At 47.5% G+C, this 14406-nt stretch overlaps 1 protein-coding gene across 3 annotated transcripts in view; it reads left to right on the plus strand.

Annotated features, from left to right (window-relative positions):
- Positions 1-13663, plus strand: part of arnt2 (aryl-hydrocarbon receptor nuclear translocator 2) — a 103643-nt gene extending 89980 nt beyond the window's left edge. For 2 of the 3 annotated variants that reach the window (XM_083759563.1, XM_083759564.1), the window contains exons 17-19: positions 917-1067; positions 10295-10440; positions 11001-13663. In XM_083759563.1, coding sequence (XP_083615689.1) covers positions 917-1067; positions 10295-10440; positions 11001-11099 — 396 coding nt within the window. In that variant the 3' untranslated portion in view covers positions 11100-13663. The remainder of the gene's footprint in view (positions 1-916; positions 1068-10294; positions 10441-11000) is intronic. The other variant, XR_014568933.1, reaches the window with a different exon arrangement.
- The last annotated feature ends 743 nt before the right edge of the window (positions 13664-14406 follow it).

Below are 14406 nucleotides of genomic sequence, written 5' to 3' on the forward strand. Positions count from 1 at the left end.
TAGGTGGGAATGTGACCTTAAGCTGTGTCTTAAAAATGTCTATAGAGGGATCCGCAGTGGTAATTTATTCCAGGCTGTTGGGCCATAAAAGCAGAATGCTGCCTCGCCATATTTCTTACTATCCACCTTTTTGGGGAGTTCGAGTAGGCCAGCAGTGGAGGACCTGAGGGGGCGGTTAGGGATATATCTAGGCAGACAATCATGGAGATAAGAAGGTGCAAGACCTTTAAGAGCTTTATAAACGAGTAATAGGATTTTAAAATCAATATGAGTTATATGAGTTAAGCTCTGAAAGAATAGGCTATATATTCAAAGATTTGCACCACATTTTAGCAGATTTACAAGCTCGTAGATCTGAATCAAGAATCAAGCATTCAACCAAGTCATGTGATATGTAAGGGATAATATCTGGCTAGGTGGTCATTGTCGGGAGATAATTTACCGACAGGGAGTCTTGCCAGCTGCAGGGCTGCAGCACTATCGGAAAACAAGGAAGTGATCGAATCCATTTCCGGGTACTGCTTCGTCTATTTCTCGCTCAAATGTTTTCAAAAACATTTTTGAAAGCAATGTTTAGCTGTAAATGACATTGTGTGTTTACATGGCTGTCATGTTGGAAACAGCAGTAAATCAAGCCATGTAATAAGGGTTGATAACATCCATCCATGGTCTGATAGGAGCATACTGGTGATTATGGGTTGATAACATCCAAAGCAGGTGTGTCTTTTCTCTCTCCAGTCCAGTAAAGCGGAGTCCAGTCCGTGTTTTGTCTTTTCTCTCTCCAGGCCAGTAATGCTTATTCCACTCTGTGTCTTTTCTCTCTCCAGTCCAGTAAAGCTGAGTCCAGTCCGTGTTTTGTCTTTTCTCTCTCCAGGCCAGTAATGCTTATTCCACTCCGTGTCTTTTCTCTCTCCAGTCCAGTAAAGCTCAGTCCAGTCCGTTTGGCATCGGCTCCGCACACAGCTACCAGGCTGACCAATCGTCTTACAGCCCGCTGTCCTCCCCCGCCACTTCATCGCCCAGCGGCAACGCCTACTCAGGACTGACCAACCGCAGCACAGCTTTCGGTAAGGCCAATTTATTGCTGACCAACTGCAGCACAGCGTTCGGTAAGGCCAATTTATGACTGACCAACCGTGGTACAGCTTTCGTTAAAGGACCACTTCACCCCTTTTGCAACCAGATCTTATTTTAATGATGTTTGGGAGACAAGAAACACTTTCCTGTGGTTTTTATGTTGGTAATATGAGTTTTTAGATAATATTTTAGTAATTCAAAGTGTCCATGATGTCATGTCCAGGAAAGTATTTCTTGTCTCTCAAACATCATTAAAATAAGATCTGGGCCCAGGCCGTAGCGTAACGGTCTGGGCACCGGACTGGTAATCCAGTCGCAGTGTGCCGCGGGTTCGACTCCTGGACCCGACACGGCCTTTACTGCATGTCTTCCCCCCATCTCTCTCCCGTTTCCTGTCAGCCTACTGTCTGTCCCTTCAAAAATCAATAAAAGCAAAAAAATATCTTTAAAATAAGATCTGGTTGCAAAAGGGGTGAAGTGGCCATTTAAGGTTGATTTAACTCTATTTATGTTGTTGGTCCATATGTTTTAATCACAAGAACCCTGAGAGTGTACAAACAGAACCAAATGGACCACTAGCCTGCCTTTACTGGGCCAAACATTTTGTGTAAATAGCTGATCTACTGTACAAGCTCACAACGTGTCGAGAAAGAGATTTGGCGAAGAGGGAAACAAAATTAATGGACCAAGTATAGACCCCGGTTCATCTGAGTACATTGTGTATATGATTTATCTCATATACACAATGGAGAATTATCTCCATCGGTTTAACCCATTCAGACCTGAGGACGATTTATACAATGTCTTCTAAATTCTGACAGTTTTCTGAAAACCCTCTATATCAGTGGTTCTCAACCATTTTCTTGGGGGAGGAGGGGGAGGTGGGAGGAGGGTGCACCCTGTACAGTATGTGTATTGATGACATGGGGAGGGGGGGGGGCGCACCCTGTACTGTATGTGCCGAAAGTTGGAAATTGGAGCTAATCTCACATTCCTGCTGCAGCAGTGGGTTTTAATTAACGTTCCGTGCATTTTCTCTCAGAGCCTGTCTGGGACGACACGCTTTTCTGCGCACGTGCATTGCACACACACACACACACACACACACACACACACGGCTAAGCGTATACCGTGTAATATTCACACCGCGTAATCCATAAGTGAGGTTAACACGCTCCAGTGAACATTTCTTCCCCACATGTTATTCACATTACGCCTGACAAGCTGCTAATCTTCCAACACGCCTCGTACATACAGGTCACTCCCAACACGCCTCGTACATACAGGGCACTAGTCTCAACACGCCTCGTACATACAGGTCACTAGTCTCAACACGCCTCGTACATACAGGTCACTAGTCTCAACACGCCTCGTACATACAGGGCACTAGTCTCAACACGCCTCGTACATACAGGTCACTAGTCTCAACACGCCTCGTACATACAGGTCACTAGTCTCAACACGCCTCGTACATACAGGTCACTAGTCTCAACACGCCTCGTACATACAGGTCACTAGTCTCAACACGCCTCGTACATACAGGGCACTAGTCTCAACACGCCTAGTACATACAGGTCACTAGTCTCAACACGCCTCGTACGTACAGGTCACTAGTCTCAACACGCCTCGTACATGTCACACTGTTCTCCCAACACGCCTCGTACATACATGTCACACTATTCTCCCAACACGCCTCGTACATACAGGTCACTAGTCTCAACACGCCTCGTACATGTCACACTGTTCTCCCAACACGCCTCGTACATACATGTCACACTGTTCTCCCAACACGCCTCGTACATACATGTCACACTGTTCTCCCAACACGCCTCGTACATACATGTCACACTATTCTCCCAACACGCCTCGTACATACATGTCACACTGTTCTCCCAACACGCCTCGTACATACAGGTCACTAGTCTCAACACGCCTCGTACATGTCACACTGTTCTCCCAACACGCCTCGTACATACATGTCACACTGTTCTCCCAACACGCCTCGTACATACATGTCACACTATTCTCCCAACACGCCTCGTACATACATGTCACACTGTTCTCCCAACACGCCTCGTACATACATGTCACACTGTTCTCCCAACACGCCTCGTACATACATGTCACACTGTTCTCCCAACACGCCTCGTACATACATGTCACACTGTTCTCCCAACACGCCTCGTACATACATGTCACACTGTTCTCCCAACACGCCTCGTACATACATGTCACACTGTTCTCCCAACACGCCTCGTACATACAGGTCACTAGTCTCAACACGCCTCGTACATGTCACACTGTTCTCCCAACACGCCTCGTACATACATGTCACACTGTTCTCCCAACACGCCTCGTACATACATGTCACACTGTTCTCCCAACACGCCTCGTACATACATGTCACACTGTTCTCCCAACACGCCTCGTACATACATGTCACACTGTTCTCCCAACACGCCTCGTACATACATGTCACACTGTTCTCCCAACACGCCTCGTACATACATGTCACACTGTTCTCCCAACACGCCTCGTACATACATGTCACACTGTTCTCCCAACACGCCTCGTACATACATGTCACACTGTTCTCCAACCCTTGAAGCTGAGCGCCATAAAGGCGGGAGCGTCTCAGTCGTTGGTATGAGTCATTCGGGGATTGAACCGCGTCCTCCCAGTCCCAGGGCGGACGCCCCGAAAACCACAAGACCACTGAGCTGCTCGTCCCAGCAGGCCAAACACTTATCACTTATCATTTAAGACATTAATTTATTGTTAAGTATGAAGGATGATTGATACAAAACAAGCTCCCCCTGCCCGCTTCTCTGACATGAGCATCCATGAGGTTGGTTTTAGTCTTCTGTTCTGTTATTCTCTGAGTTTCTGGGTGAGAAATACAAGTATTAATATATGTTATATAGGCCTAGTTTTATTTTCAGATGTTGGACATAATATGTCCAACATTTGAAAATAAAACTGACCAAATAAAATTGACCAAATAAATGCATTACACTTTTTCCATGTTATATTATAACATGAAAAAAGTGTAATGCATTTATTTGGTCAATTTTCTGAGATTCACACACTTGCAGCTGCTGCTGCAAGTGCCAGAAAAAGGCATAGGAAGGATATGTAGAAGATTAATTGCCGGAGCTTCTTGACAGGTTAACGGACGATGTGCAATCCACTTCCACCCAGCTGAGTGGATTTGGTCAGGTTGGTCTGTCTGGTAAACATGTCACAGCTCTGAGTGGATTCAGGTTGGTCTGTCTGGTAAACATGTTTTCACATTCTGAACACTGATCTGTTGATCAGAGGACTTCCACCATCAACATGCTGCTGCTGCGTACCTCCAATCAATCAGACAGACAGACAGGCAGGCGGACATACGTTTTCTCATGCTAATAAAGCTCAATTGAATTGAATTGAATTGAATTGAATATAGTGTGGAACTATAGTGGCCCTCTGGAGTGAGTGTGGAACTATGTTGGCCCTCTGGAGTGAGTGTGGAACTATGTTGGCCCTCTGGAGTGAGTGTGGAACTATGGTGGCCCTCTGGAGTGAGTGTGGAACTACGTTGGCCCTCTGGAGTGAGTGTGGAACTATAGTGGCCCTCTGGAGTGAGTGTGGAACTATGTTGGCCCTCTGGAGTGAGTGTGTAACTTTAGTGGCCCTCTGGAGTGAGTGTGGAACTATAGTGGCCCTCTGGAGTGAGTGTGGAACTATAGTGGCCCTCTGGAGTGAGTGTGGAACTATGGTGGCCCTCTGGAGTGAGTGTGGAACTATGGTGGCCCTCTGGAGTGAGTGTGGAACTATAGTGGCCCTCTGGAGTGACTCGCTATGAACTCTCAGTTGTTGTTGGTGTTAATGGTGTCTTCTTTTCAAGACCAATTTTGCTATATTGGTATTTAATGTAATGATGATTGAATGATAAATGATTACTATGAAGACCAGTCAGTCCGTCCGTCACGCCACCATATATGGCCGTCAGTCCGTCAGGCCTCATGACACACTCCATATATGGCCGTCACGCCTCATGACACGTCATGCCACCATATATGGCCGTCAGGCCTCATGACACACTCCATATATGGCCGTCACGCCTCATGACACGTCATGCCACCATATATGGCCGTCAGTCCGTCAGGCCTCATGACACACTCCATATAGTATATGGCCGTCACGCCTCATGACACGTCATGCCACCATATATGGCCGTCAGTTCGTCATGCCTCGTGACACGCTCCTCTGTCTCTCTGTTTCTGTCTCTCTCCCTCTCTCTCTCTGGGTTTTATTCCGCTCTCTCTCTGGGTTTGTGTGTGTGTGTGTGTGTGTGCGTGTGCGTGTGTGCATGCGAGGAGTGCAGTGCAGTGCAGAGGAGATGAAACATAAGTGTTTATTGGGAAACAGCAGGAATGTTTTAGTCTGCAAAGAGAGAGAGAGAGAGCTTATCAATCTGTCTAATGTGCTCTGTCCTCCCAGTTGCACATACAGTATATAGACTCACAGCAGCCCCTCAGGGAGTGTGTGTGTGTGTGTGTGTGACTGTGTGTGTGTGTGTGTGTGTGTGTGTGTGTGTGTGTGTGTGTGTGTGTGTGTGTGTGTGTGTGTGTGTGTGTGTGTGTGTGTGTGTGTGTGTGTGTGTGTGTGCGCAGTACGTGCATGTTTGTGTGTGCAAGCCTGTGTATGCAGACCTCTGTCTTGTCAGCGTCTGCTGCTGTAATACATCCAATTAGTGATTGTTTCCTTTGTGAAAAAGTCCAAGTCTCAGCAGATCCATGAGCGTACAGTATGAGCGTACAGTATGTACAGTATGTGGATGTTTCTTCTTGTTGTGATCGATCACAGTCTGAGGCACACTGAGCAGCAGCAGCCGTAGCCATGGTGAGCATTGAATATTTCGATTTCCTCGCCTCGCCTTGCCTCGATTGCCTCGCCTCTCCTCGATCGCCTCGCCAGCCCGGCAGAGCAGGACAGACTCCGACAGAGAGAGCGTAACGCCAGCCGTTCCACCAGGGACAGGATTTATCGAGCGCTCGGGTCACAACCCCCGACAGCTGCTCATGGATCTGCCAATGTTGGAGAACGCTACTTTTTTTAAACGGCTCTTCCCACAACCCTAGCTGTATTCTGTCTGACTGAGAAAAGCTCTTCCCACAACCAACTGTATTCTGTCTGGGACCAAAGGGGTACAGGGTGTCTGGGACCAAAGGGGTACAGGGTGTCTGGGACCAAAGGGGTGCAGGGTGTCTGGGACCAAAGGGGTGTCTGGGACCAAAGGGGTGTCTGGGACCAAAGGGGTACAGGGTGTCTGGGACCAAAGGGGTGCAGGGTGTCTGGGACCAAAGGGGTACAGGGTGTCTGGGACCGAAGGGGTACAGGGTGTCTGGGACCGAAGGGGTACAGGGTGTCTGGGACCAAAGGGGTACAGGGTGTCTGGGACCAAAGGGGTACAGGGGTGTCTGGGACCAAAGGGGTGTCTGGGACCAAAGGGGTACTGGGTGTCTGGGACCAAAGGGGTACAGGGTGTCTGGGACCAAAGGGGTACAGGGGTGTCTGGGACCAAAGGGGTGTCTGGGACCAAAGGGGTACAGGGTGTCTGGGACCAAAGGGGTACAGGGTGTCTGGGACCAAAGGGGTACAGGGGTGTCTGGGACCAAAGGGGTGTCTGGGACCAAAGGGGTACAGGGTGTCTGGGACCAAAGGGGTACAGGGTGTCTGGGACCAAAGGGGTACAGGGTGTCTGGGACCAAAGGGGTACAGGGTGTCTGGGACCAAAGGGGTACAGGGGTGTCTGGGACCAAAGGGGTGTCTGGGACCAAAGGGGTACAGGGTGTCTGGGACCAAAGGGGTACAGGGTGTCTGGGACCAAAGGGGTACAGGGTGTCTGGGACCAAAGGGGTACAGGGGTGTCTGGGACCAAAGGGGTGTCTGGGACCAAAGGGGTACAGGGTGTCTGGGACCAAAGGGGTACAGGGTGTCTGGGACCAAAGGGGTACAGGGTGTCTGGGACCAAAGGGGTACAGGGTGTCTGGGACCAAAGGGGTACAGGGGTGTCTGGGACCAAAGGGGTGTCTGGGACCAAAGGGGTACAGGGTGTCTGGGACCAAAGGGGTACAGGGTGTCTGGGACCAAAGGGGTACAGGGTGTCTGGGACCAAAGGGGTACAGGGTGTCTGGGACCAAAGGGGTACGGGGTGTCTGGGACCAAAGGGGTACAGGGTGTCTGGGACCAAAGGGGTGTCTGGGACCAAAGGGGTACAGGGTGTCTGGGACCAAAGGGGTACAGGGTGTCTGGGACCAAAGGGGTGTCTGGGACCAAAGGGGTACAGGGTGTCTGGGACCAAAGGGGTACAGGGGTGTCTGGGACCAAAGGGGTACAGGGTGTCTGGGACCAAAGGGGTACAGGGTGTCTGGGACCAAAGGGGTACGGGGTGTCTGGGACCAAAGGGGTACAGGGGTGTCTGGGACCAAAGGGGTGTCTGGGACCAAAGGGGTGTCTGGGTCCAAAGGGGTACAGGGTGTCTAGGACCAAAGGGGTACAGGGTGTCTGGGACCAAAGGGGTACAGGGTGTCTGGGACCAAAGGGGTACAGGGTGTCTGGGACCAAAGGGGTACAGGGTGTCTGGGACCAAAGGGGTACAGGGTGTCTGGGACCAAAGGGGTAAAGGGTGTCTGGGACCAAAGGGGTACAGGGTGTCTGGGACCAAAGGGGTACAGGGTGGTGTCTGGGACCAAAGGGGTACGGGGTGTCTGGGACCAAAGGGGAACAGGGTGTCTGGGACCAAAGGGGTGTCTGGGACCAAAGGGGTACAGGGTGTCTGGGACCAAAGGGGTACAGGGTGTCTGGGACCAAAGGGGTGTCTGGGACCAAAGGGGTACAGGGTGTCTGGGACCAAAGGGGTGTCTGGGACCAAAAGGGTGTCTGGGACCAAAGGGGTACAGGGTGACTGGGACCAAAGGGGTGTCTGGGACCAAAGGGGTACAGGGTGTCTGGGACCAAAGGGGTGTCTGTGACCAAAGGGGTACAGGGTGTCTGGGACCAAAGGGGTACAGGGTGGTGTCTGGGACCAAAGGGGTACGGGGTGTCTTGGACCAAAGGGGTACAGGGTGTCTGGGACCAAAGGGGTACAGGGTGTCTGGAACCAAAGGGGTAAAGGGTGGTGTCTGGGACCAAAGGGTTACGCGGTGTCTTGGACCAAAGGGGTACAGGGTGTCTGGGACCAAAGGGGTACAGGGTGTCTGGGACCAAAGGGGTACAGGGTGTCTGGAACCCAAAGGGGTACAGGGGTGTCAAAATGTCACCGTGGGCCCTACTGTATTTTCGCCATGCTAAACCCCTTATCCTTATTTTGTTTTTACTATGTTTGTGTGTAGTATGTGCATGTTCGTGTGTGTGTGTGTACAGTGTAGTACATGCATGTTCATGTGCGTGCGTAGTACATGCATGTTTGTGTGTGTAGTACGTGCATGTTTGTGTGTGTGTGTGTGTAGTACGTGCATGTTCGTGTGTGCGTAGTACGTGCATGTTTGTGTGTGCAAGCCTGTGTATGCATACCTCTTGTCTTGTCAGCGTCTGCTGCTGTAATACATCCAATTAGTGATTGTTTCCTTGGTGAGGAAACATCCGGGATAACTAACATCCAGTCCGTCGGTAAAAGTACTCCGGTGCTATAAATCGGCGGGCGCTCTGATTTAATGGATTATTTAACCCGGGCGTTCGGGGTGTTAATCAGAGTGTAACAGACATACCGTCAGCATCCTTCGCCTAGGAATGCAGCCTGGGATATTGATAGAGGCTAATATTACAGTTATAACCCTCTGGGATATTGATGGAGGCTAATATTACACTCTGGCAAACTAGTTTTGCCGTGACATTAAATTATTTGAGATTTGGATCGAGGGTTGTAAAAAGAAAAACAGGAATGTTTTCAGCATCAACAGCTGGCTTACACAGCGTGATTGTTGATACCTGCAGTATCTATATTTTCCTGACACTTATGAAACGTAAGAATTCCAGGTATTGGAAAGGTTTTCAGGCATGCCAGGATGCCGCTGAAGCATGGCGTTGTAGACTTGGCTCCCTGCCAGAGGCATACTATGGACACAGACTGCCAACCCTGTCTGTGTTCATTTAGAAAAATGTTCGTCGACTCCCTTTTTTTCACTGATGAAAACGAGATAAAAACTAAAGGTATGGTGACTGAATATACTGACAATTTCAGTCAACAAATGAAAACTAGACTGATCCAGTAGAAGTTTGGTTACACTCTGGTCTTGTACGTTGTGATCTTGTAGATCGGCTATTTTCAGCATGCAGCATGCACCCATTTTACATTTTACACGACAAAATCAAACAGTACATTTAGTCGACTAAATCGTATGATATTTTGGTCGACTAAAACGTTTCAGATGACAAACATTTTAGGACAAAATCGAAATGCAATTTTATTCAAAAGACTGACTAAAACTAAATCAAAATCTGCTGTCAAAATTAACACTGCTCCCTGTGTGTTTGTGTGTGTGTGTGTGTGTGTGTGTGTGTGTGTGTGTGTGTGTGTGTGTGTGTGTGTGTGTGTGTGTGTGTGTGTGTGTGTGTGTGTGTGTGTGTGTGTGTGTGTGTGTGTGTGTGTGTGTGTCAGATGTCACAGCTAATACACCAGATATTGTTGTTGTTGATGAGGACAGTAGAGAAGTGACCATTTTGGAAGTGACCACAGTCTGGAAGAGGCATTCCTTACCACGTTGCTTAAGTACCAGTGTCTTAAGGATGCTATTATACAGCTTGGCTACAGATGTAAACTACTTGTGTTCATATTTGGAAGCCTCTGTAATGTCTACAAATCAGTCGTGAGGGGCCTGCAGATTGCAGGCATGCCCAAGCCGAGAGCTAAAGCATCGGCAAAATTCTGTTCAGTGTCTGCAATAATTGGCAGTCGCCATATATGGAGAAGGCGATGCTTTCTGTACCCGTGATCTGTATCTGAAGCACTTGTTGTAGAGTTTCTTTCAAGCTTGCGCATCCACTATTGTTTGAATTCAAGAAATTCCTTGTAAAATGTGAATGCAAATAAAGATGTTAAATGTGTGTGTGTGTGTGTGTGTGTGTGTGTGTGTGTGTGTGTGTGTGTGTGTGTGTGTGTGTGTGTGTGTGTGTGTGTGTGTGTGTGTGTGTGTGTGTGTGTGTGTGTGTGTGTGTGTGTGTGTGTGTGCAGACGTGTCGGGGGAGAGCAACCAGAGTTCGGGTCAGTTCCAGGGCCGTCCCAGTGAGGTGTGGTCTCAGTGGCAGAACCAGCACCACGGCCAGCAGGCCGGAGAGCAGCACTCCCACCCAAACCCCTCCCAGACAGAGGTCTTTCAGGTAACATAGTGTACCCCTCTGTACCCCTCTGTACCCCCCACCCGTGCATTGAAGGAAGTATGAGCTCAGTTCGGGGCTCTCCCCAGGTTGGCAGAGGAAGAGTAGCACCCAGGATTACATTACATTTGGTACCAGGTGAAAAAATGAGCTACAAAACTGGGATAGAAATGTAAGGAAAAAGTGCCGATTCGAGATTTTTTGTTTTAATAACCGAGCGATCACCTTGCACGCATGCGCGCATACACACACACACACACACACACACACACACACACAGTATAGACTGGACACAGGCCAGGTCAGGATGTGGCTCTAATGTCCATCCAGCTGACCTTCCACCTCTACTGGAGTCCAACCCAGATCACACTGTCTGTGCTCCAACATCAACACTGTGTGTGTGTGTGTGTGTGTGTGTGTGTGTGTGTGTGTGCATGTGCGCGTGCGTGTTCGTACGTTCTTGGACGGATTCTAACCTGTGACTTCTCTGTGTGTGTGTGTGCGTGTGTGTGCGTGTGTGTGTGTGTGTGTGTGCGTGCGTGCGTCCCGTCTCCTCTCCACAGGACATGTTACCCATGGCAGGAGACCCCTCCCAGGGAACGGCCAATTACAACATCGAGGACTTCGCTGACCTCGGCATGTTCCCGCCCTTCTCCGAGTAGAACCCTCCTCGCCCCTCCACGCCCTCTCTCCCTCCCTTTCCTTCCTCTTTCTCAGTGTCTCTCGCCCTCTTGCTCGAGCCGAACGGCACAGACAGAAGAAAATGGACAGATCTGTGCATTCACTCACCCCCCCCCCCCCCCCCCCTTCTTTCTATAGAGCTTCTCTAACACACACACACACACATGTTTTTCCGGGCATGGAGGCCTGCAGTATGTATGTATGTTTCTAATCCCACATACCTCATATCTCTCTAGTCACTGATCACGTTTCAGACTGACTGACGGTACGTAACGTAAACCTGTACTTCCGATCCTTTGGTTGTTTACCTGAGCGTCCATCCGTCGCTCTAATGACCTCTGACCTCCCGTGAGGTCACTGACAGCGTTGGGTCAACTGGAAGAAGTTTTCCTGTCGTCGCTGATAAATCCCAGAGAAAAGAGAGCACTTATTTAGGGCTGTCACCATTACAGATTTAACTTGACCATTAATTGCCACGCATTAGGCTTCACAATCACAAACTGCACAGGGCAGATATGACCAATCATTTCAATGTACAGCCACACCACGGTGTGACATATATGTACTATACTATACTGTACTGTACTGTACTGTACTGTACTGTACTGTACTGTACTGTACTGTACTGTACTGTACTGTACTGTACTGTACTGTACTGTACTGTACTGTACTGTACTGTACTGTACTGTACTGTACTATACGTATAAATCAGTGTCCAGAATGAAGCAAATTTTTATCTAACTCCAAACATTTGTTTGTTCAAATGTGATGTTAGTTTTTAGTTTTTCTGTTCATTCTTGATGAGACCAATCTGATTCCAATCTGATTCAGATCTGATTCCAATCTGATTCCATTCTGATTCAGATCTGAACATAGCCATAGATCAGTGCTTCTCAACCAGTGGTCCGGGGACCACCCAAGTGGTCCCCAGCAAAAGGATGGAGACTTGATATCCAAATGGGCCCTTATCAGATCTTTGTGAAATGAAACAAAATAGGGTCCATTTTGTTTTTTCACTCAAGAGTTAAATTGTTGTTAAACTTCTACATTACTTAGTTCAACAGAAGTCTACATGATTAGAGAATGTAGATTTGTACTTATTTTGATCAACGTTTGCCTGTTATCTCTCCTAATGGTACCAACCTCAATACAGCATGGAATTGTGGATTAAATCTTATCCAACGACAACAAAAATGTTCTTCAAGTTTTGCGTCTTTGAGAGGCTACGTAAATGTCATCAAATGGTGGTCCGTGGCTCAAATGGGTCTGAGAGGATAAATGTCATCAAATGGTGGTCCGTGGCTCAGATGGGTCTGAGAGGATGAATGTCATCAAATGGTGGTCCGTGGCTCAAATGGGTCTGAGAGGATAAATGTCATCAAATGGTGGTCCGTGGCTCAGATGGGTCTGAGAGGATGAATGTCATCAAATGGTGGTCCGTGGCTCAAATGGGTCTGAGAGGATAAATGTCATCAAATGGTGGTCCGTGGCTCAGATGCTGAATAAATAAATAATGGTCCTTGATGTGAACAAGGTTGAAAAGCACTGCCATAGACACAACTAACTCCATGTTGGATGTACTTAATGCACTCCTTCTTTACCCAGAAGTCTGTCCTTTCTGCCAAACCGTGCCAGCTGGAAGAATTATGCTGTACAATGAATGCTCTCTCACTCTCTCTGGCTCTCTCTTGCTATCTCTCTCTCTCACTCACTCTGGCTCTCTCTCTCTCTCTCTCTCTCTCTCTCTCTCTCTCTCTCTCTCTCTCTCTCTCTCTCTCTCTCTCTCTCCTCTCAGTATCTCATGAAGCTTATTGTATAAATTATAATAACTATATGTAGTGTTATCATGTCCATATGACTCCAGACTTACAGAAGAAGGATTCTACGTATAAACGAAAACAAAAATGAACAAAAAAAAAGAAAAGTACAAATAATGAAGAAAGTAATTTGCTAAAGTCAAGTCGCTAAGCTAAACGGCTTGAAGTGCTCTTCGTTGAAGCTAATCGCTAATCTCACCAGCCTGCTTAAAAAAGGGAAAAGAAACGCCATATCGTCCAATTAGCAATGCGCAGTATTTACCAGTTGTGTTTCCGTGTCCTGCAAAACTTTCGTCATACTTGACTTTATTACTTTATAATGTTTTCGACGATTAACAGAGAACTGGAATAATACTTTATAGCGGTGGGAACTTTTACACCATAAGATTGTATAATGTGTGTCTATCTTTGGCCAGAACCATGGGAGAACGTTGAACTGGCGTTTGGAGTCCTTTTGCTAAAAATAAATCTTAAACATTGGTGTTTTTTTGTAAATAATGTGATTTTTATGTCGACTCGTGTTACTTTCACACAGTTGTATGTTTTTTTTGTGTAGTTTTAACGGTATTGTGTGCAATGTGAGTACATATTTAACTATGTGGTATTTAGTTAGGCTGTTTAATTGTACATGAGTTCTAGACTTGTATAAATTGTGTAAATGTGACCCATTATTTTTTTTGTGTAACAAATTTGTGCTTGTGACAATAAATTCTTATTGGTTAAACGTGGCTTCTAATGCAAAGCATGTTTCTGAGTGTTGCATGGGCCCAGTGCTGATTCTGACATCACAATTTGATTTCGTTTTTAGAAATAGACTTTGGATTAAAATTACGTTTAGTTTTAGCAATCTCAAATGTTTCAGGCACATTGTCACCTATCCTGGATCAGGACATGGTGGAGAGGGTATTTGGCTTGTTGAGATAAGGGTTGAATCACTGCTTTTTGCAGATGTGGTTCCGATAGCTTGTGTTTAGTCGATGAAATTAAAAAGTTCCCTTTAGGCTCCTTTTCATTCCAGACGTTTGTTGGAGTGACGGTTGTTAAACTACCTGGGTGGTTCTCTGAGTTATATCTGTCTGATAAACACGCCAGATAAGGAGATGATTGGCTGCTCTGGCCTGTCCATCAAACAGAAACCCTCTGTGTGTCTGTCTGTCTGTATGCTGTGGTTATCCATCATTTTGTGTGTGTGTGTGTCTGTCTGTGTGTGTGTGTGTGCGTGCAATGCGTGTGCCAGTGGCAACATCTGCTCTCCAACGTCCACATCCAACAGAAAGTTGCTGCTAAAGTGAAACGATGAAAAGGCTGAGCTTTTATAAAAGTTCAGTTTAGTGAAAAGCTGAGTTTAGATTTATAATCCCCCCGTAGTGTAGCGGGAACTCTGCCCGAGCAGTTTGAAGTGTCTGTGTCTGACGGCACAGAGTGACTGTACTGTACCGACTGACCAACTGTACTGTACTGTACCGTCCTT

Source organism: Protomyctophum parallelum, assembly GCF_964188405.1.
Source record: "Protomyctophum parallelum genome assembly, chromosome: 2".
Taxonomy (NCBI): Eukaryota; Metazoa; Chordata; class Actinopteri; order Myctophiformes; family Myctophidae; genus Protomyctophum; species Protomyctophum parallelum.